Source organism: Condylura cristata, unplaced genomic scaffold (genome assembly GCF_000260355.1).
Source record: "Condylura cristata isolate star-nosed mole 26May11 unplaced genomic scaffold, ConCri1.0 scaffold00018, whole genome shotgun sequence".
Classification (NCBI taxonomy): domain Eukaryota; kingdom Metazoa; phylum Chordata; class Mammalia; order Eulipotyphla; family Talpidae; genus Condylura; species Condylura cristata.
The window spans coordinates 39,574,721-39,597,975 of record NW_004567119.1 but is presented as its reverse complement, the minus strand read 5'-3'; the positions used below and the strand labels follow the sequence as shown (position 1 = coordinate 39,597,975).

At 39.9% G+C, this 23,255-nt stretch overlaps 2 protein-coding genes across 6 annotated transcripts in view; both read right to left on the bottom strand.

Annotated features, from left to right (window-relative positions):
* ZC3H11A (zinc finger CCCH-type containing 11A) overlaps positions 1-23,002 on the bottom strand; it is a 43,095-nt gene extending 20,093 nt beyond the window's left edge. Inside the window, exons 1-10 of one of the 5 annotated variants that reach the window (XM_012726917.1) lie at positions 22,833-22,959; positions 22,299-22,360; positions 22,157-22,203; positions 17,055-17,108; positions 14,476-14,535; positions 9,297-9,492; positions 8,147-8,266; positions 2,323-2,446; positions 1,356-1,559; positions 1,129-1,245 (exon numbers count right to left, since the gene is read on the bottom strand). In XM_012726917.1, coding sequence (XP_012582371.1) covers positions 1,129-1,245; positions 1,356-1,559; positions 2,323-2,446; positions 8,147-8,266; positions 9,297-9,350 — 619 coding nt within the window. In that variant the 5' untranslated portion in view covers positions 9,351-9,492; positions 14,476-14,535; positions 17,055-17,108; ... (1 more) ...; positions 22,299-22,360; positions 22,833-22,959. Of the gene's footprint in view, positions 1-1,128; positions 1,246-1,355; positions 1,560-2,322; positions 2,447-8,146; positions 8,267-9,296; positions 9,493-14,475; positions 14,536-17,043; positions 17,109-22,156; positions 22,361-22,832 lie in introns of all 5 variants that reach the window. The other 4 variants (XM_004685530.1, XM_012726916.1, XM_012726915.1 and 1 more) reach the window with 4 other exon arrangements.
* Positions 18,204-21,519, bottom strand: ZBED6 (zinc finger, BED-type containing 6). The gene has a single exon (XM_004685529.2). It carries the CDS (start codon positions 21,147-21,149, stop codon positions 18,204-18,206), a length of 2,946 nt encoding a protein of 981 aa, XP_004685586.1. The 5' UTR covers positions 21,150-21,519.
* Positions 23,003-23,255: the final 253 nt, after the last annotated feature.

Genomic DNA, 23,255 nt, shown 5'->3' with positions numbered 1-23,255 from the left:
AATGGAAACACTATACAACTTGGGCATATATCCAAAGAATGTGAAACCACCAACACAAAACCTATATAGATATGCGCCAATGTTCACAGCAGCATTAGGTACAAGAGTGGGGGCACGGAAGCAGCCCGGATGTCCATCAACGGCCCACTAGGTCAAGAAGAGGTGTCTAGCCACACTGCAGAGTACTACTAAGCCACCATAAAAAAGGACGAAACAGCCATTTTCAACAAAATGGAAGGACTTACAGAATTATTTGTAGCAAAGTCAGAACAAGAAAAAATCCATTTTCAGAGCAGACAACTCGATAACGTAAAACCAAAGGACATCAATAAATATCCTGAGGTTTCTGAAGTTAACAGAGTGGGGGAAATAGAAAGGTACAAGGCGAAACACAGGGTGGCAGGGGAAAAATAAGTTTCAGTAGATCGGACTGTTGAAGACAACAATGTAGTTGTTACCTACAGAATGATTACAGTTATGTCATGAATGGTTATAAATCTAAGTTTTGTGTTACCTCTAAAAGGCTTTCCACATTCTTATCATTTCAAAGGTACAAATACCCAGGTGGAGAAAAAAATAGGCTGGAACATAGAAACCCCATCTTCTATGGGCAAATCATAAATTTGCTTTATACTTTTATCTGAAACGTGTATGGGGTTAGTTAGCAATCCACATGTTTATTTCTGTGAAAGTATCTGTGTCCGTTTATTTGCCTCAAAGAGCTAAAATTTACCATCATCTGCAGCACTAATTACAATTGCACTAGGATGTCTTATTTCACAACAAATTTAGAACGGGGGGGAATCGACAGCATGTATCAGCAGTATAAGAGAGAAAATTATTTTTTTAGTCATAGTTAGGACTGATTTTTAAAGCATGTTTTCAAATCCCTTGAATTCTTTTGCCCATTAAAATGGAGCTGCTCTTCCATTTAAATACACACAAATACTTCTGAATCTTTGCTAATAAATATAATCAGCAGAAGAGAACTGCTTGACCTCTGGTGAAAGGTTAGGAAAGTCCTGACTTTTTTCTTGGGATGGCCATCTTGGGAAATATAAAATTTAGACACATTTAATAGTGCAGAAGATTTATGAGTGGGAATTAGCATCAACAGTCTCTTCTTACCTTGCTTTAAGTTGACCCCAGGTTTCCGGGCAGAAGCTACTCGCAACCCATTATGAACGTCAGGAGGTGGCTGCAGGAGGGGTGCTTTGGCTTCATCACCTTCCTCAGAAAACTGATCTACATGTCAATATGTAAAGCAAATTTACAATTAAAAACATGCTTTAATTCTGATTCTGTCTAGTTCACTATCTGTGACCCTTTATTTGCCTTAAAAGGGCTAAACTTACCATCATCATCTTCATCATCATCTGCAGCGTTGATTACAACTGGAGGATGCGTGGGGCTAGGAACATTTTCTGAACTTTCCACTTTCATAACACTTCGCAGCTGAGGGGAGGGGTTGGACTGGACAGACAGTTTGTTCTGTTGAACTGTGAGCTGGCTGGCCTTCACTTCCTCTTCTGGTGACTCAGGCACAGTGGGCAACACAGCTAGACATACAAAATTAGTTGATGTTAAAAACAGAAAACACAGTTCCAGTTCAAAAATCTCCTATCACCTGTAGATAGGGTGCATTTCCCTTACTAGCATTTATGTGCTTTTATCTAATTTCTCCATTAGGTTCTAAATTCACAGGCAGTGAAAAATGCGGCTTTTTGTTAATAATTCCTCACCATGTGTGAGCATACTCAACATGGGCACTCAAATCATAATCTAGGAAGCTAAATGCATAGTAAATGCAAATCCTTGGCATTCAAATTTAATGTTGAAATTCTAGGCCTTTTACTTAGCAAAATGCTACTTATGCTTTAAAAAGAGTAGATAACACTTTGGAACTAAACCAGAAAAGAATGAGATCACTTTTGTGTCTTCAACATGAAAATATGTAGCCATCAAATTTTAATCACTTTTAAATGAAAAACTGCACTAGGAAAGTCCCTATTTTCAAAGGGACCTTGAAAATAAATACTAGTTTTCGGTGGAGTGAGTTTTACTTTACAAGATGGCCTTAGAGTGGGGCTGACAGCCTTTTCTTGTAAAAAGCTGAATGGTACATCTTTTAGGTCCTCTAGGTCTGTCTTAAATGCAAAAGCACAAATTTGGCTATAGGAAAAAGCAAGTGAGTGGGGTTGGCTTTATACTATGATGGCATGATGGAAGTAATTCTGCTTTTTCCCAAGACTAAACGAAGGTGATATACATAAGTCTACGTTGTTCACTATGCAGAGTAGGTATTAATTAAGTAGAGCTTACTTTTGCTTGGAGGTAGGAAAAGTCCTTCAACATAACGCCCTTTGTTGTGATGGAAAGCACAGTTTAGCTTTTGACACCCCATCGGTTGATTTTCCCAGTAACAAGGAATCTCACTGCGTTTTTTCTGTAACAGAAATCAAAAGATCAAGAGTGACCTACATTAATTTGGTCATTTATTTTCTGGACAAAATTCATACAGGCCTTAAAAACCTGGTGGTGCAATGGGTTAGGGTGCAGTACTGCAAGCTAGCTGCAGCCGCTTCAGTGCAAGTTCGATCCCCAACCCTGGAGGTGATCCACGTGGCAAGGCAGACCTCTCCTGTTTCTCCTGCTGCTCCCCTCAGCAGTGTACTTTGTTGATCTCACCTGTTCTGCTCCCCACTCTGTCTCTGGTGAATCCTCTTGCCGCCCCAGCACCTCTGGCCTGTACACCAGTTCTTTACACATGAGTAAATCTTAAAAAAAAAAAACTGAAGCAAATAGATATCTACGTTCAATTTAGATAAACAGGATAATATAGTATAGTATAATAATTACGGACTCAAAGGTTACAAGGTTTGAATCTTTATTATGCTACTTACTGTCTATGTAATGTTGAACAATTTAATGCCTGTCTCAACTACAAGACGGGCATAACTATAGCTACCAATATGTTTCTGATGATGATTAAAACAAATAATGTACACAAGGTTCTTGCCATATAATCAAATAAACTGCTGTTATTATTTGCAGCTTAGATCAAAATTTTCCTACTCATTGTCTCCTCAAAGTAAAGCATTAGGGATTATATTTTTCTTCCCAAACAACTTCACTTTCATGAAGGAAATAAGAAAAATCTGCACATCTAGAATAAACTGCGGATCACAGGATCTAAGTCCAACAGAAAATATATACCTGTTTTTATTATGTGTATCTAGACAATGTGTCTGTCTATAAAAACAATGTTTACCAATACTATTTTTAATAATGCTAACTAGAAACAACCCAGATGTACAACACGAGAAAGGAATCTATCTTTTACAATATATTTTTTAATAGTTTTTTTAAAAAAAATATATTAGTTTATTTTTACATCATTTTGTACATTTTTTTATCTCAATTGTAATCCCCGTGGGTTACAATCTATCTTATTTTGTATATGCATACAATAAAGTGCTATCCAGTAGTGAGAAGGAATAAACTGTTAACACTTAAGCACACATATAAAGAAACCAGATATAAGAGTGTGTGCTCTGACCACCTGCTTCTAGACAAAGATGGGCAAATCGTCTCTACGGCAGAGTAGTCAGGATGGGGATTAGCTGTGGGGGTGTGATTCGTGACAATGAAAGGATGAAAGGGCAAGAATGAGCGTTGGCAATGTCCTACTTTGGGATCTTGCAGTATTTATGGTCTGTAAGGTTACCACAAACACCAAGTTAGCAGACACTAAGCCACTGGTAAGGGAAATAAAGTTAGATTCCTGCAAGCTTCTGGTCACATTTTCTTTGAGCACACAGAATACTGCTTTATGTGTATCTGACTTTATTTATAGAGGTTGATTAGTTAACACTGAACTCATGCACAACAGCACAGTAACTTACAGCTGAACTCACACTCATTGTAACATTTTCCCAAGAAGGAATCTAAGAGCTTTCTTGCGCTCAATTAGACTACACAGTGCTTTAGCATTATGTTTGCTAGCCAGTTTAAACAGCAAATAACCAAAAAAGAAAAAAAAGCACGAAAATATCCACAAAATATTACTTAATAGACTTTGGAAAGGACCCTTGTTTACAGTGTAAGGCAATTCACTTTGTTTGACCTCAGCTGAGAGTAAGAGTGTATGTCAGGCCATTTAAGCAACTCAAACTTTTCATATTTGCAAATGACAATGAAAGCAGCCAAGTATTGCTTAGAGAGTCACAATAAATTTTGGTGAATATACAAATTTGCAAATATGAGTAATGAAGTGACTACAGGGCCCTCCCTGATGGCACAACCAGTTAAAGCACAGCAGTATGAAGCTATGGGCAGCCATTCAGTCCAGCAAGGAAGGTGACCCACATGATGGGGCAGACCTCTCCTGATCTGCCCGTTGCTCCCCTCAGCAGTGTGTTTCAGTACATCTGCCTATTCTACTCCCCACTCTGCCTCTGGTGAATCCCCTCACTGCCACTGCACTTCTGGCCTGTACTCCAATTCTGAATACATAAATACATTAAAAAAAAAAAAAGACTTCATCTGGAAGGGGAATGCAGTATAAGAGGCTATTTTCCACTGCTACCCCCAAACCTCAGGAGCCACTGTTTAAGTTTCCCCTTTATAGTTCCAGGTATTTTTAAACTGTGCGTGGCGAGTTAAACAAATGTACTTTACCTCTCATTTTTAATATAAATGGTAGCATATCACACACATTATTCTGTGACAGATCCTGATCGTTCCTTATTGATAAGTTTTTTCCTTTTAAAGTTTCTGTTAATAGTTCCCAGTACTCCACTGTATGAAGACAGTAAGATTTATTTTTTAGATTTATTTATTTATGCATACAAGAACGGCATTGCAGGTCAGAGATGCAGGGGGTGGGGGGTGGGGTGGTGTCACAGGGTATGTATGTGTGTGTTTATGCGTGAGAGGATTCACCAGAGAGCAGAACAGGCAGATGTACTGAAATACACTGCTGAGGGTACAGCAGATGAAACAGAAGAGGTCTGCTGTACCATGTGGGTCAGCTCCCTGGCTGACCAGGGATACATCTTGTGCTGCAGTAGCTGGCAGTAGCTTGACAGTTCAGTCTTTAACCCCTGAGGAAGGCCTCAGTAAAACTTATTTTAAACAAAGGTTAGGAGAGCTGATAATTTATTATTACCAATTATGCCACAGGTAGGACTGCATATTTCTTATTTTGCACATGAGTACAGATGAAATAGTTATATATATATATAAGGATTTAGCAGTCTTGAAAATGTACCCAAATAAGGCTTTGTATAGAAAAGAGTTAACGTAGCAGGCCTAACACACTGCTCTCCTTACAAACTTGGCACCTGTCTGACATGTGGAAACTTGGCTCTAGGAAGGTTACTCAACTTATAACTGTGCAAAGCACACAATTTATGCTGAATGCCTGCTATCCTCCTAGGGAGTCTGAAATCTTGGTATATGTTAAGTAGAGGATGCCCATGTAACTGGCTTCATTAAAAACCTTGGACACTCAAGACTCTAGTGGGCTTCCCCGGGCAGAATCAACCCACACATGTTCTTGTTGACAGAAGAATTTGTTGTATGGCCCTGCATTAAAGGAATAGGGCATAAAGAAAATTGCACCTGTATTATTTCTCCGGACTCTGCCTGTGTCTTTTTCTCTTATGATCAGTATATCCTTACTATTATCACTGCAATAAACCCGAGCCATAAATACAACTGAGTGCCGAGTCCTGAATCCCATCTCTAAGTGGAGATGTTAAGAGACCCTGACATATCTTCCACTGGCATTAGGCCAATTTATACTCTGCCAGCAACATGTAACAACATGAGTTTTCAAAAGTTGCAGTGATTCTCTTAACTTTAGAGCACGCTCTGCTACTTAGAAGCAGGTGGCACAGAATGTAATTGAGATCACACATCTGAAACCACATTAAGTGGCTATCTGACTACCCCAAGCACACATATACCTCACTTTTTCTCACACTTTTTCTTTCCACATCCCTTCTCAAACAATGCAGTCCAAATTCCTTAGGTGAGGCTGAGAGAAGCAAGCATTTGTGCTGGTAGAGGGAAGGATACATGGCCTAGAGGAGGGTGGTGGAACCTGACTGAATAAAGGTGTTCACGTGACAAGATTCAACTGCCATACAGAGTCTGAACCCTTCAAAGGATTAGGGGGACATTTACAGAAAGGCCTGGCAGAGGGCTGGAGTCTGAGCAGGGGGAACAAGATTTCTCTGCAGAAGTAATCCCAAAGGAGGGTGAACGTTAGATCCCCTTGAAAAGCCAGCCTAGGATGGTCATGAAAGAATAAGTGGAGTGAGGAAGGTAGGGTCTTCTTGGGTGGGACCTGGTCCAGAGTCAGAAAATAAGCAGGGTGTGGAGAGTAAAGAAATTACAAGGGAAGGCTGCCCAACAGCAGTTACCAGAATGCACAGTGTGAAAAGAGAACCCAAAAGGGAAAGAAGGGTTCAAAGTAGGTTGCTGTGGTTCAAACAGGGTGAGGAAGGGGTTCTCAAGGTAGAGCAAGGCAGGAGGTCTGGCACAGTATTAGAACTGAAACAAAGTGAGAGAGGTCTCGGATTTTGGAGCCTACGAAGGAGAAAAGAGGCTGTGATGTAACTAACACTGGCTTACAGAAATAGGGGAAATGATCAAATAGTCCTATTAAGGACAAGGGGAATAAAATTTCTCACTTTGGATAAGAGTTACAGGTGTGAAAAAGGAGAAGCCCAGAGTAAACCTTGTTTGTTGTGAACTTGAGGCCATCTATGTAAACAGATGATTTTCAATACAAAGACATAGTGAAAAAAGTAATGAAGTTACATGTGTACGCCCATGTCGGGTTTACTGTGGGCCTGGAAATACTGACTCTTCAAAAGCAATCTTACTTCCATTTTTCATTCTTCTCAAGGAACCATAGTTCCCTGGAGAAATGGGGGAATCCCAAGGTTGGAGGAGAAGTACGGATGATCCTGAAAAGTGTTGTTGGCACAGAAAGCAAAGAAGCCCTTAAAGAGTGAGGGAAATATCAAAAGGACACAAAAGTCAGCCTGAAGGGCTTTTATAGTCAAATCTGGCTCAATTTGAGAATAAAAAATGACGGTGAATAAAATAGGAAACCATGACTTCACACAAACACAAGTAACTGACTGGAGGAAATTTAAAATGTGATGTGAAATGGGATAATTACAGGGTCTCAAACCATCTCTCCACAAAATGTTTATCACAAAAACAAAACAACTTTACAATGAAGCGATGTGCTTTATTGCAGATTGAAGAAATACTGCTTTAATAAGATAATCAAAGTCAACATTACCTGGAATGAAATTATTAAAATGATGTCATCTGATACACAACCTGAATTTGATAGAGGACCTACCCAACAAACCCAAAACAAGGAACGAATTCTACAAAATGACTGGCCTGTAACTGTAACACGGTGCGCGGGTGGTCCCCAGGAAAAGGGGAAGTTCCAGGTTCCCTGCCCCATCCAGAAGGAGGGTGGAGAAGAGGAGAGGGGAGAAGGAATCTGAGGAGGAAGGAAGCAGGATGGAGAGCCAGGAGGAGGCCTGAGGGAGCCATGTGGAGCAAAGGAAGACATGTGAAGGAGCCGTGTTTATTTCTTGGCCCTGGACAGGGTGAAAGAGATGTGGGTGAGAGACCCGTGGGGAGGTGACTATGGCCGTGTTTATATTGATTTCGATGTTGCTCTTTTCCTCCCAGACTTGTCTGGCCATGTCTGACCCCTTTCTATGGGTCCCCGCTAGAAGGTGCTTTAGTCTTGTGGCGGCTTTCAGGCCCGGCTTTGGGCCAATCCCTTTTGGGTTGACTTCTGCCCACAAGGGGATGGGTAACTTCAGGTGTTTGATTTAGAAATTACATTCTTTGTCTTCTGTATTCACTGTATTAAAGTTCCTTTTCATTAAAATCTTACATATTTTGTCTTGATGCAGTGGATGGCAGAACCTATCTAGAGCGGGCAGGTTTGGGGGTTCAGTGGTGCCCCTCTCCCTGCCCTGTAACATAACTACACTAAGGACAATGAAACACAAAGAAAGACTGAGTAGTTATTATAGACTGGCTGACACTAGAGTCAAGACAACTAAAAGCAATAGTTCAAGACAAGCTGGAAACTTACGTCAATCTCCATGTGCCGAAACCTGCACACCTGTCGAAAACAGCGCCCTTCTTGCCATAATGTGCAAACAGTTTCATTTCCTAGTGCAGCTTCACAGTGACGGAATGGACAGCTGTCACCCTGTAAACAAAGAGAATAATAAAGAAAACAACTGTGGTACCAAAATAGATCTCAGGTAAAATGTGCATCATAAGAATTTCTGGCATCTAGACAAACACAGAAGAGAAGGCGAGACAGGCAAGGTAGAAAACAAGGCGGGATGACAAGAACACTCTGAGGTCAACAAAGGTATAATTTTCCAGTTCTTGATATTAGCCTCATCTCCTATGACAACATGAGTCACACAATCTGAGAGATAAGGTTGAAAAAGACAAATGAGAGTATTAAGTACTCTTCAAAGATATATTTTATAGTTCATCTGCAAAACTATTTCATATATCCCCATTTGTTTAAGCAATTTTTGGCAGAAAATCAGAAGTGAATAGATTAGGATCTAAAGTGTAACTCCACGCTTTACTATACTCATTATGTATAGTGCAGTATTATGTGAAACAAAATGTTTCTCTTTTATAAATTTTGCTACACTTAAATCTGCTCATTTTTAACTATCATTAAAGAAAAAGTATAACAATATATATATACTTACAGAATCAGCAATAAAAGAACAAGAGAAAAGAGCCAACAGAATAAAATGGAGCTGCAGAAGACTCAAGAAGAAAAACAGGATGTTTTGAGAAAAGCAAAAGAGCTGGAAAAGCATATTTTAGAGATGGCTTTCTACTCAGCAAAAAATCTGAAAAGGTCAAATACAATCTACAAGTTGCTATAAGTACAAATCACTTAATACATAGTAAATGAAATCAAAGTTAGCAAATCATAGGCTAAACGTCCCTAATTCCAAAGGTACCCTAATTATAAACTAGAAAACACTGAGCAATGACTGTATGCTATGAACCTTTTTCATTTTTGTAGACTACAAAATGAAGAGAAAAGAATATAAATTCTAAGAATGCTATCATTTACTAAAAAAAAAATTGACAGCAGATAATTAACAATGAAACAAAATATAAAAATAATTTAATATACTAAGAAAATCAAACCCCCTTGTCATTAGGGAACTCAGAACTGATTTAGAGATACCAATTCTTACTTTAGTGCATGTAGAATAGAAAAAGAAATAGCAGTCTTCTCCTTGGTTAGGCATGTTGGGCTAGTCCTTAGATTGGCTGGCTTCTGGAAAACAAGCCACTGCGTCCTCCAGGGGAGGACCAGCTCCAAGTCCTCTTGCAATGGATTTAATCTTCCAAAGACAGCTCAATCACAGAAACCGCCTTTAAAATGTTACCCTAAAATGAGGAGACAAAAAATTAAAATATTTCAGGCAAATTCTTCCAACTGCCTCCTCCAAAACACTCTGACCAATGAGACCAAACTTTAATGTTAAACCAATGTTAAACCAAACTTTAATTGTATTAATAGGCATGAGCCTAATACAGACCTTAGGAAATTCTTGGTCTTTTTACACTGCAAAATGTGGTCTGTAGGAAATGTTAATGGCGTGGCTAAACAAGGGTTTGCTGATGAGATTAGGTTGTGACTTATGGATCTCAACAACCATCGCAGCAGAAACGATGCCACTGGACTGAAGGGGACAGACATACACAAGGGTAAGATGGCCTGAGGACACAGGGAGAAAATAGCCACGTGACTAAACTGACCCGCCTGTAAGCCGAGGACTGCCAAGGACTGCCAGCAAACATCAAAAGCCAAAAGGCGAGGAAAACTCCTATAAGGTTTCAGAAAGAGTACACACTTGCCAAGACTTGCCAAGACCTTTTCAGACATTTCACCTCCAAAAACTGAAATTATAAATTTCTACTCTTCTAAACTACCCAGTTCGAGCCATTTTGTTGTGGCAGACCTAGGAAACTAATACAGATTATAGATACAGTCAAGTGACTTGACTAAAGCGCAAAGGAGTCTTTTCAGTAAAAGATGCTACAACTGGATACCTGGCATCTAAAATATATATTGGCACAGACATCATATCTTTCAAAAAGCAGACTAAAATATGAAATACAAAATTATATAACTAAAAGACAATATACTAGAAATTCCAGGTGATTTTGTGGTTGGCAGTAACTTTTAGGATCACCAGCAAACACATGACCTACCAAAAAAATAAAATGATTCAGTAGGACTTCATAAACTTAAATAGGGCTCTGTGAAAGCACTGTTAAAGAAAATGGAAAAAAAAAAAAAATCCTAAGACTCAAGAGAATCTGCAAAACACACAACTGAAAAAAAAAAAAAAACAAAAACCTGGTATCCAAAACATACAAAACCAATTAAAACTCAATTAAGAAAACAAATGGGCAGGTCCCTTGGACACTTTGCATACTGGTGTAGAGAATCCCATGAATTCCTTCATGTACCTGAATTATTTAATTTAGAAATGTGCTCTATCATCTTGCTACTCCAAGTTTGGTTTAGCACCACCAGCATTAACCAGGAGTTTCTTAGAAATGCAAGCAGATTCTTAGAACTACGAGCCGAGCCGTACAGACTTCCTGAATTAGATCAGTACTAACAAGATGCCTAAATAATGCACACAAACGACAAAGTTTGAGAAGTGCTAGTCTAACTGGCACTCAACTTCTGTTCTGGGATGATTCCATCTACTTAGATCTTTCCTCACAGGATTCTTTAAGTAGCTTCAAACAACAAATGAAAAGGAGATTAAATTAAAAGCAATGATATCTAGGGGGAAAAAAGGGCTGAAGATCTGAAGACACCTCACCAAAAATAGATATGCAGGGGGCAATTAAGCATGTGAAAAGAGAGTCAGCATCATATATTACCAGGGAACTGCAAATCCCTGTCAGAATGGCAAAAACCAAAACACTGACAACAAATGCCAACACTGGTGCATACGTGGAGCCTACAGAAGTACAAAAGAACATAGGGAAATGTTAGCACTAGTTACTGCCACAATGGCACAATTTAAGGGGTTGTTACTGTTTTATGCTCAGAATAATTTTATTAATTCCTAATAGAATAAAACAGACATAATAAAAAAGTTGGGCCTGATGGGTGTTAAACCTCAGAACTGTTACTGCTAAGACCTGAGTTCAACCCCCACCCAGGGAGTTAGCCTTACATGGTGCAGCAGACCTCTCCTACCTCACTCGCGGCTCCCCTTAGTAAACTTGCCTGTTCTGCTTCCCGCTGTCTCTTGTGAATCCATTCACATCTCTATAACCTTGGCCTACACCTCAGTTCTTCTATGCCAAAAAAAAGGACATAATAAAAAAAATCGACTATGAAAACTTGTTTGACCATCACTGATTTACTACAGAATGAAACTAGGGCTGAACTTTTTTTTTTTTTAAAGATTTATTTATTTATTCATACAGAACTGGGGTACAGGCCAGAGATGCGGAGGGTGAGAGGATTCACCAGGGACAGAGTGGGGAGCAGAACAGGCAGATCGACGAAGTACACTGCAGAGGGGAGCAGTGGGCGGGTCAGGAGAGGTCTGCCACACCATGTGGGTCACCTCTGGGGCAGGCGGGGATCGAACTCATGCGGAAGTGGATTTGGCTTCTTAGTGCTGTGCTTTAACCCGCTGCGCCACCAGGGAGGGCCAGGGCTGAACTTTTAATAGTCATCTTACTGATCTACTAAACAGGATTCCCTGGCCTCAACCCCAGGGAGTACCAATCTACAATTCTAGAGCATACAGAACAAGTATTTTTAAGTCATTTCAAATGGGCACTCCCTCATGGCGCAGCAGCTTGAAGCACAGCACTGCAAAGCTGGTCATGGCCACTTCAGTGCAACTTTGATCCCCAGCCCTGGAGGTGATCCACGTGGCACGGCAGAGCTCTTGGCCCGCCTACTGCTCCCCTCAGCAGTGTACTTCATGGATCTGCCCGCTCTGCTCCCCATTCTCTCTGGTGAATTCTCTCAAGCCCCTGCACCTCTGGCCTGTACCCCAGTTCTATATGCATAATAAATTCTTAAAAAAAAAAAAAATATATATATATATATATATATACACACACACACACACACACACAAGACACAGGACATTACAAGTGACTTAAAAAATAATTACTTCAAGTGGGATCAACTGAATAATGGATATTATAAGGACACATGCATCAATCAAGAACATATGGAACTATTATTGTTGGTTTCTAGAAGACCTCCAACATACTGCATTACACCAAACTAAACTTATGAGGTAGCAACAAAATAACATGAAATTGCCTTTTTTTCATTAGCTTCAAATTAGCAGACACAGGCAAAGTGCGGAAATATCGAACCTTTACTAATGTTTTTAACAGTGCAGGTTCCTCCATATGTATGTTTTATATACACTGAGCTTCAATGTATATTCAAGAGGGAGGGCAGATGCCACTGCAACTCAAGAACATAGAAAAAATAAATCTAGAGAGAAATATTGGTAGCAATCACCTCTACCCCAAGCAAAATTTCAAACAAAACAAAGATATATAAAGTTTTAAAGGGGGGGAAATGATCAGGATACCAGAAAACTTTGACTGTTTTTTGACAGGAAATAGCTTTCTGAAAGCAGGAAGCCAAAATGAGCAACTTGCCCTCTCTCACCTACCCTAAGTTAACCTTGGGTAGGGGGAAATGCTTTAAAATCCTTATGGCCTCCCAGCAAGTTTTAAAGGCTTTAGCTTGATACAAATGAATACACAGCTAATGAAAAAGAGAGGAAGTCAGAGATAAAAAATAAGAAAATTGACATTTCTCTCCCCTCCCAGAAAGACTTCTCTACAGAATGGATAGCAGAATAAATACTGATGAAAACCGTTGTCGGATATCACGCACTGTCAGGATATATCCCAGAGTGCCAGATGTTAAAATGAGAAAAAAGGTGGTGTATGTAGTGTGAGAGGATTTAGCCACTAGGTAAATTCACTGTTTTAAAAAAGATGGTGTGTCCAGCAACTGCTGACAATGTCTGCCATGCCTATGAAAGGGAGGAAAAGTGATGATGTCATGTAATTATAATCCCCAGATAATATTTTTTTTTATAAAGATTTATTTATTTGTGCATACAGAACTGGGGTACAAGCCAGAGGCTCAGGGGCGGTGAGAGGCTTCACCAGAGACAGAGTGGGGAACAGAACAGGCAGATCGACGAAGTACACTGCTGAGGGGAGCAGCGGGCGGGTCAGGAGAGGTCTGCCACGCCATGTGGTCACCTCCGGGGCAGGCGGGAATCGAACTCATGAGGAAGCGGCGTTAGATTCTCAGTGCTGTGCTTTAACCCGCTGTGCCACCAGGGAGGGCCCCCCAGATAATATTTTTAATATAAAAACTACCACCAACCAATTGCTGGGAAAAATGTATAACACTTTTTTCTTAATAAACTGAAGGTGAAAAATAGCCTCTCCCAACAATCTGACTACATAAATTGAAAAACACTTATGTAGCTAAAGATTTATCAACATAATCAAAAACTATTATTGTTACCAAAAAGTGTGTCAATTCAAAAGGCTACATTAATTACTTAGCAAATTGTACAACCTCTCAAGAATTACAGTTCTACAAATTAACTTGTTCTAAAGAAGAAAGTTCACACAGATGAGTATACAATATCTATTAGTAGATATTGGGTATTTTCGTTTTTAATGGAAAAAAAATCCAAATTTCTATTAATGAGAAATAATGAAATCATAGCACATCCTATAAAGGAAAGTAATGTCACTAAAAAAAATGTAATGGCGCTCCCTGGCGGGGGGAGGGGTTAAGTCTCAGCACTATGAAGCTACAGCAGCAAAAGTTCCATCCCTGGCTGGGGAGGTGACCCACATGGTGGTAGGGCAGACCTCTCCTGACCTATCCCGCTGCTCCCCTCAGCAGCATATTTCAATGGATCTGTCTGTTCTGCTCCCCACTCTGTCTATGGTGATCCTCTTACTCCCCCCACGTCTGGCCTATATCCCAGTTCTGTGTGCATAAATAAATAAACCTTTAAAAAAAATAAAAGGTAAAGATGAGGTACGTATATGGACATGACACTATGCAGTGCTAGACTATCAATGATACTTTTGAGCTATAATTACAGGGAGATGTCAGTTTTCACTAAATCACTTTCTTTTTTTTAATGACGTACATGTGTTACTTAAAAACAAAAAACCCGTTAACAACAAAAACACAAAGGGGATGCCATCATCCAAAAAACAAAAGTTTGAAACAATTACATGAAAAAAAAAAAAAAAAGCTTTTAACAATGTTTTTAATTTTTACTGATCCAGGAACATTAAAAAACCCATTTTCACACTTACATTAGCTGGTTGCTCTCAACAGGGTCGTCTGTGTCTTCACTGAGTTCCAATCTATTACGCCTGTAGGTCGAACCAACACTCAATCCATGAATTAATAATAATGAGGCAGAAAGAATTTTCCTCCTCACATTGCCAAGGAAACCTCTCAGCCACAATTCAAACACAGGACGTGTTTTTAAAACCTCTCCCAACTACTGGGAGATTAAGTCCATTCCAATAACCTTTGTCAGACTGGAGACAGCTAGAGTTAGTTATCTCCTCAAAAAAAACAAAACCAAAAAACAACAAAAAAACCAAAAAACAACAAAAAGTTCATTTAAAGATGAACTTGAGATTCATAGGATTATTTAAAAAAAAAATCCATCTTCCATAGCCGAACAATAGAATTTAAAAAGAAAAAGGAAAAGGAAAAAGAAAAAGAACATCAAAATTCATTAAGATCCAATTTCTGGTCTTCAAGATTTCTTCACCTATTAAGAAAAAAACAGAAACCTTCCCCCATCTTTATTATATGTATAATAAAAGCATACTTGTATGTAAAAATATAGTGTTTTATGTATATAATATACATATATACTAACTTGCTTATACACACACACACACATATACACAAATGTGTAGAAATAAAACATTTGGTAAGTTTTCCCTTTTAAAATACAGTATAAAAGTCTTTAGATTTTGGTTCATTATAAAAATAGTGAACTTAGTCTTATAGCAAAGTATCATGAAGTACATTAATGTCACACTAAATTTTTGCCCAGCCCACAAAATAAAGATGAAGGGAAATCCTTACACATTTATTAATGTGTATAATATGGATGTATGTATATCATCATCTTTATCCTCTTCAGGGAGTGTTTAACCAAAAAAGCTAGAAGCGTATAGTTACAGAGTAACTACAGAGTGGTGCAGCAAGCTGTAGAAGGCAGAGCAGCATTACAGCCATCCTCAACTGGCACTGTCAAAATACAGAAAGCTTCTATAGATGGGAAGAATCTTTTTATAGCAACACCAATGTGATTGGCATGACATTCAATATGAGCCCTGCAAAGGCTTGCTTATGCAGCCTAGTTGCAAATTCTTTACTAGTGGTGACTACACTTAAAGACTTTACGAGTATCTATATACTACAGTTAATAAAAGGGTAAACTTTAAGAGTTGAAATTTCAGTTCACAATGGTACATTTACCATTTAAGAATTAAAAAAAAAATACAAAAACAAAAAACTATTTTGATACAGTGAAATTTTGAAACCAGCCCAGTAACAAAGCAATTTTGATTCTCATGTAATAAATACTATTGGGTTGCTGGAAAAGTCATGATGTATTTTTTCTATGTTTTTCAAAGGCCATTTATTTAAAAAACAAAGATCAATCAGTGATATAGTGCCCATTTTGTTTGTTAACCTTTAGCCAGCTTCCTGTGAACTTCCTAATTCCTCACTTATAGAAGGATGTTTTTATCAGCAAACTATGAACAAGGTGCTGATAATACAGCCTCATCTGAAGAGTGCTATATACCATGCAAGTAATTCTGAGAGTGAAACCAGTGGGAGTCTGATGGTGTAAGATCAGGCGAGTTTGGTAGATGTGGCAACACATTACATCCAAGCTGCTATAAATTGTTCATGGACGATCACAGTGGTCTCACACTGTCATGATGGAACACAATTCCTTTTCAGTTAATGAGCTCTGGACATTTGTTCTGACAGATTGTTTGTTTGCTCGGCAGGACTCAAAAAAAACACGACATCTTTAAAATCCCACATGAGAATATAACCGTTCTCTGATGTCTGCTTTTGATATCTTTCGAGGCAATCGATCACATGAGAATCATTTGCACACCACACTGTTGTAAACAATCCAGCTCTCACCAGTAATCAGTTGCTTCAAAAAAGGATCATTTTCCTCTTGTTCAATGAGCATATGGCAGATGTTTACATGCGCTGTTCAATGAACTTCTTTGAGCTCATGAAGAACCTAGAGCTTGCTTATGTACCCCAGCTTTTCCCAAGGGGTTGCGAGTGCTTGAATGATGATAGTCAACGTTTCCACAATCTCTCACGTCACGTAACCTGGTTTTGACATCAATGCCTTTATTTTGTTGTCATCAAACCTGGTGGGCTTCCTTGACCAAGAAGCATCGCTGAGATCAAACTCACCAGGATGGAATTTGGTGAATGATCGTTGGCACTGATGTGATTGCAGAACATTGCAATCACAAATTTGATGAAACTTTTCACCAGCCTGATGTACATTCTTCCCTTTACAGAAGTAAAACAGTAAAATATGGCGAAAATGCAGAGTTTGACCTTCCATCTCCAACTTGTAAATTTTCCAAAACTCAACCCAATCGCTCAATATTTTTTAGAATGAAGCTAGAACTGTCAATTGACTAGCAGTAATACAGATGCGAATGACTCTAGTACTTCCAAAAATGATCTAGTGCCATCTGTTGCAAAAATGCGTCATGACTTTTCCAACAACCCAATACATAATTTCTAGGCTAAATCTTGCCAAATACTATCCAAGACAAAACTAAAATCAAAACTTAAAAAAAAGTGGACACCTTTTACTCACACTTAATACTAGTCAATTTTCCAGGAAATTTTTGGGCAGGGAATATCCCCAAATCTAAAATGAAAAAAAGGAAAAATTGGGATCTTATATTAGTTATTCAGTCTGAAACTTTTAATAGACTTTTACTAAAAGTCATCATTTTCTGGCCTCCCACTCAATCATAAAAATATACTTTCAGAGTGGAAAGGGACCTTAAAGATCCCTGAGATCAATTTTTCATTTTACCAGTGAGGCAATGATTCCTAACACATGAAAATATTGGCCAAAATAATTTCATAATTAGTAAATACAGTAGTGTGGATCAGACAGTATACATTTTCAAGGAGATCTAAAAATCACTTAGAGAAACCTTTTTTTGGGAAATGGATACTGGTTTATTAAAGTATGCTCATGGGGCCCACGCTCATTCCAACTACCATTCAATCTGTAAACGTTACTATGTCATTTGCCCATAAATTATGTAAAAGTACATATACAATACTTTGATTTTACACTCTTATAAAAGTTGAAAAAGGCAGTTCAAAAACTACACATAACTTTCCTGATTGTTTTACCTCTTATATAACTCCAATCCTAAATGTAAAGGGTAACTATGACACTCAGTAAGGTGCAATTTTAAAGCTGACCAGTATGAGGAGGCAATTAGAAATTGCCAAATATAAAACAATTTTGAGTTTTTGCCATGCAGTAAATAGTAATCGGTTTTGAAAGAAATAGAAAAATGGGGAAAGGGAAAGGAATACCCACTCAGTATGCTTTTTTCCACAATTACATTGGTTTCAGAGCAAACTTTCCACTTTAGGAGAAATCTTTACTTAAAACCAATTACTAATTTCATTAACCAGTAAGAGATAGTCTCAAGCCTTTCAATGCTGCACTATATTTTTTTAATAATTTTTTTTCTCTCAATAGGCATAAACCAAACTTCAAGTGACAGCTGTATTGAATTACTAGTATGAAGTCTTGAAAGTTAATCTTCACTTTGTCAACATTATATTGTCTCTGAGGAATTTTCAGCAACTGCATTTTCAGATTTATTCAGATTACTTTATAAGTAATAATTAGTATAACTATATGTAACAACTATAGCAATTAGGATACAGTAACAGCAATAAACTGCCCGTTTTTAATAGAGAAAAGAAAAAGAAATTAAGATAGTATTTCTTTTTCGTTGTTTTGAACAACTTCATTGTCAGGATCCCAGCTCAGAACCAATGTAGAATAATCATAGTTAACATTTTTCAAGTTCATTTTCAGAAACATCAGCTGTTCTATATTGTCAAAGTCCAGGCTCACGGTCTGCTTTGGATGAAAGTGGCTATTTGTAGTAAAGATACACTCAGATTGCCAGCTACACATGGGGCAGCTCAGATACTGAATAGCAACTTGGGTCAAAGCAGGCCATATGCTCACCTTCCTCTGCCAGTAAATCAAAGGGTCATCACCTCCTGAGATCTCTGCGTACTTCTCTTTGAAATATTCATCCACTACTGCTATAGCAGAAGGAAACATGAAGCTTTTGCTTCCAATGGCAACAATATCTGCAGTTGAGCTATCAATAGACCCTGAACTGGAGATACCTTCTCCTATAGATGAGGTAAATGAATCAGTTCCTACTATAGTTGAGGGACCAGAAGATTCTGGAGTTGCAATATGGCAGACTTCTGGTGAAGATTCCATGTAATTACAAACTTCTTCTGCAAGGATCTGTTTATATGTTTCTAAATCAGCACCTTGAGGGAAAAAGTCTTCCAATTTGTTTTTAAAGCAAGGATCTAACAAAGCAGCCAAGATACAGGGCTTGGACTTGAGCATGGCACTTAGTAGGGTATCAGTTTCAAGTTTCAGAGATAAACTGTCCACCAGATTGAGTGCCTGAGTAATACCTCTGACCTGAAAATCTTCTCTGAGTTTCTGCAGAGAAAGAAGTAGATGATGGATTAGGGGTAGCACCTGATTCAATCCTGTGGTCTTCACACTCACTCTCTGAGTGGCCTCCTCAAACGGCTTAAGAATATCACAAACATAAGTCATTAGAGTCCACTGAAGGGACGTTAGCACAACCCCACTAGCTCTACCAAGACTATGGTGAACTGAGTAGCAATGCTCCAAGAGCCACTTTAACATATAAAAAGTAGAAATCCAGTGGCCAGTTTCATCCTGCTTCAAATTCTTCCATGGAAGTTGGTGATCATTTTGGAATTCTTGCAGTATCTGACGAGCCTTGACTGAATGACTAAAATGATGACAGGTTTTCCTAGCAGCCACTAACATATTCTCAATGCTTTTGTGTTCACAGAAAAAGTCCTGAATGACTATATTTAAACAATGCAGAAAGCATGGCACATGGGTAAAGCCACCATCTTTGATTGCATGGACCACATTAGAGGAATTGTCAGAAACAATGAAGCGGGGGATGAGGAAATTAGGAGAAAGCCACAGACCAATCTGGTCATTTAACTCTTGTAAAATATTAGTCACCAAGCAGTCTTTGGCCAAACCTGTTACACAAAGCACTGCCCACTTTCTCAAATTGGGGCACGTGCCATCACTGAAAGAAGGTGTAGTTTCCAAAGAGACCCAGTGCACGGTCACAATGAAATAGTCAGTGGACGGGTCGTGGGTCCATATGTCCACAGTCAGGTGAATCTTCTGGCTTTGAACATTCTCCAAAGTCAAGAAGATTTTTTCTCTGACCCAATCATACAACTGAGGTACAGCCTTAGTAAAAAAGTAAGTCTCTGACGGTAACCTATAGTCAGGGGCTACAATCTGCATAAACCTCTGAAAAGCTGGGGTTGAAAAGTAGTTGTAAGGATGCATATCCTCCACAATCATCTGAATAATTGCCTGACTTATTTGAATTGAGACTGAATTTTCACACGTTTCTCTCTCCTGTGCTTGCAGCACAGAATCTTGCTCTGTAACAGGAACAGGACTCTCAGATCTTCGGCTTTCAATCTCTAAGACAGGAGGTTCATCTGACTCAGAGTCACTAAGATCCTCAACTGTTAAATCATGGCTGCCTGTAGACTTCTCTCCATGCAAAGTATTGCTCAAGAGATCGTTTCTCTCAGTCTCAGCCTCAGCCTCATCTAATCCATTTCCACCTGTACCACTGTCTTTATTGGCAACAGCCCAATGGATGGGATGTGTGGCCTGTAGGTGTCGTTGAAGTGTTGAAGTTCCTAAGTGAGAACCTGGCCTACCACGGCTCACGCTTCTTTTACATATATTACACACAGCTCTGGAGATGTGCTGAGGATCAGTATAAAAGAAATTCCAAACTGCAGATGTCTTGGCTCTTGTTCCAGGAATTAAGGCATGCTTGACAATATTACTTTTGATGAGAAATCTCCCTCTTTCTGCCCTCAAGGCATCAGATACTGATTTCTCCCGCTTCTTGCCTACTCTATTATCATCTAAAGAATCAGTAGGGATATATTCAAAACTTCCATTGCTTCCAGCAGAAGAGGGAGACAAAGGTAGCTCCAAAGTAAAATCCTCCTCCCCATTAGCAACTCCAAATTTGTTGGCCCTGGTCCAGTGAGGTGAATGCCTGGCCTGCAGATGTCGTTGAAGAGTAGATGTCCCAAGATGGCTGCCTGGTTTACCCCTGCTAACACTTTTTTCACAGAGGTTACAAATAGCCCGCCAGGTGTACTGTGGGTCGACATGGAAGAAGTGCCACACAATGGAGGTCTTGGCTCTGGTACTAGGTAGATAAATCTGTTTTTCTATATTATTCTCAAAAAGACTTTCTTCGTCCTGCTCAGGCGTACTGGAGGTTAACAACGCAGGAGCATCTGCAACCGGCCTTCCAGATCCCAAATCCTTACTAAATTTTTTTGCAAGGATCAGTTTTTTCCGTCGTCTTTTCCCTTTAATCCGCAATCCCTTCTTTCTCTTTTTTTTAGCAGGCAATTTTGCCTCTCTATCCATCCCTTCTGCCACCATCTTCCCGTCTACCACATCTTCTTCATCTGAACTAGAATTAATAGAAACACACCCCAGAATCCCAGCACCATTAAAAGTGCTGCATCTTCTACCAGGAGAGAGTGAGGAAACTGGTACACTTAAGGTACATATACTCATTCTCTTTATGTCTCCAAAATTCGTACCAGAATCGGTTAGAGGGTTTATTAATCAAGCGGACATATAGCTGTTTCTCTCTACTAGCATTAACTGTTCTCCAACTTCTACGGAGACTCAAATTCCCTTTGGACCAATGACTTCCAAGCCAGGTTATTTCTGGAGGAAAAGTGACAGCAATGAAGAACATTCCCAAACTCTTTCTCAGAGGGCTTTAAGATCCCTTCCAACTTTCTGAGTTCTAGATTCAAACAGTCCAATCTCCTCATGGTATACAAAAGCAACACTAAGGCACACTTTCCCAGGGTCAATAGCAGCTAGAAGGCAGGTCTTCCACATCCCTGGCCCATGTTCTCTCTGCTTCAAGAACTTTTATCTGCTTGAAACGTCTTCAGCTTTTAAAATACTTTTATAAAGCCTCACGATAGCGACATGATTTCCCTTACTTCTGAGATTATTTTTAGGAAATTTCATGTAAACAAAAACATAGTGCATCATTCAACATTCATCATTTCGGACTATAATTTACCAATACAACCCAAAACGTCAATTCTGGGAAGCTAAATCAGACTCCACATACTGGTCATTAACGGCAAATGCTATTTGGACCCTTTTGGCTCTAACTAAAAAGTAAATACAATTTTTTAAAATGTGGGTAGCTGAAAAAACAATGCTTCGAGAGTAAGATGGAAAAAAAAAGGTTACAAGCTGCATTTTCAATGTACTGTCTGTATCAAGAGTTAATCTAAGTTTACTTTTCAGGCTAAAGGCTGGAGCAGCTTTATGAGTGTGACTCATAAGCTGGACGCTATATGAGCAGCAGAAACTGAAATAGGAGCTTTAAACCCCTTCCATACCTTCTCGGTTGATCTTTTCCCCTCCCCCCAATACCTACATACATTTACCCTAAAAAGCATCGCTATCACTAGTTCCACAGCCTCCTTCACAAGGTCCAGAACCAAGGCCTGGAAGATGTCAACAATATGGGCCTTCCCCATAGGAATCCGCACCGATTATGGGAGTTTAGGGGGTGTTCTTCATTACGGTTTCATCAATCCTACAAGGAGAACGGAAGTGTCCCTGTTGCTCTTGACTCCGATGCGGAGGGCAGGGGTGGGAGTGTAATTAAGGTAGGGAAGGGGTGTAGGATACCGGCATAAGGTCGGAGGCTTTCTGTATGTGGAGTTTGAGAAAATCTCCAGAGGAGGAGGACCCTGGAGAGGAATAGAGTAGGTAAATTCAGCTCCTGGCACTCAGCTTCGTCGGGCAGTGGGGGCCCCCCCCCGCTAACCTAGAGAAACTGTAGCCCCGAGGAAAGCAGCCTAGCGCTGGCTCTGGGAGGTAACAAGTCGGCTTTCTGACGGCTCCTTCAGTTCGCCAGCACCGGATGTGGGGGAGGGGAGCAAGGTTGGCTGGGAGAGGAGCAGGCGCCGTGGGGGCCGGGTGAAGTGGGATGGGGGTGGGGCGGATGGGAGCAGGGAGCGGGAGCCTGGGGCTCCCAGCCCGCCCGGGCGAGGGGTGGGGTGGACAGGAGGGGGTCGTTACGGCTGGGCCGAACGACCCGCTCTGACTTTCGGGACTAGGCCGCGACCCAGGGCCGAGGAGAGGCCGCAGCCACTCCCCTCGCCCTCTCCCCCCACCTCCCCGGCCCAAGCCACCCGGGAATCAAAAAACGGGTCTAGTTACCAGAGAACAGAAACTTTACCGAACCGAGGACACTATCCCCGACTCCCGCTTGCTGCCACGACTTTCTTCTTTCTTAGCCGCTGCCGCCCGCCGTCCTCACAGCAGCAACACCAGCAGAAAAACCAAGACTGCCAGCGTCAAAGATGGCGCCCGGCTACAGGCTCAGCTCTAAGCCCCGACCAGTAAAAATTGCCAGCGCGACGCAGGGCGCAAGGATTCTGGGAAATGTAGTTTGCGATCCGAGGCGAGGCTTAAGATGGCTTCCTGCGGTCACGGGTCACGTGATGGGAGGCGCTAAATCGCCCCGTTCCCTTCCCTTCAAGGGAATGGGTTTTACAATAGAAAGTGATTGTTTCTTGACTGTATCTTTGATTTATTTAAAAAAAGAAAAAACTTTAAATCAACTGAGGTTAATAGGCGAGA

Excerpts from the sequence above, each read along its gene's own strand:
- ZBED6 (XM_004685529.2), bottom strand. The coding sequence starts at position 21,149 with ATGAGTATATGTACCTTAAGTGTACCAGTTTCCTCACTCTCTCCTGGT.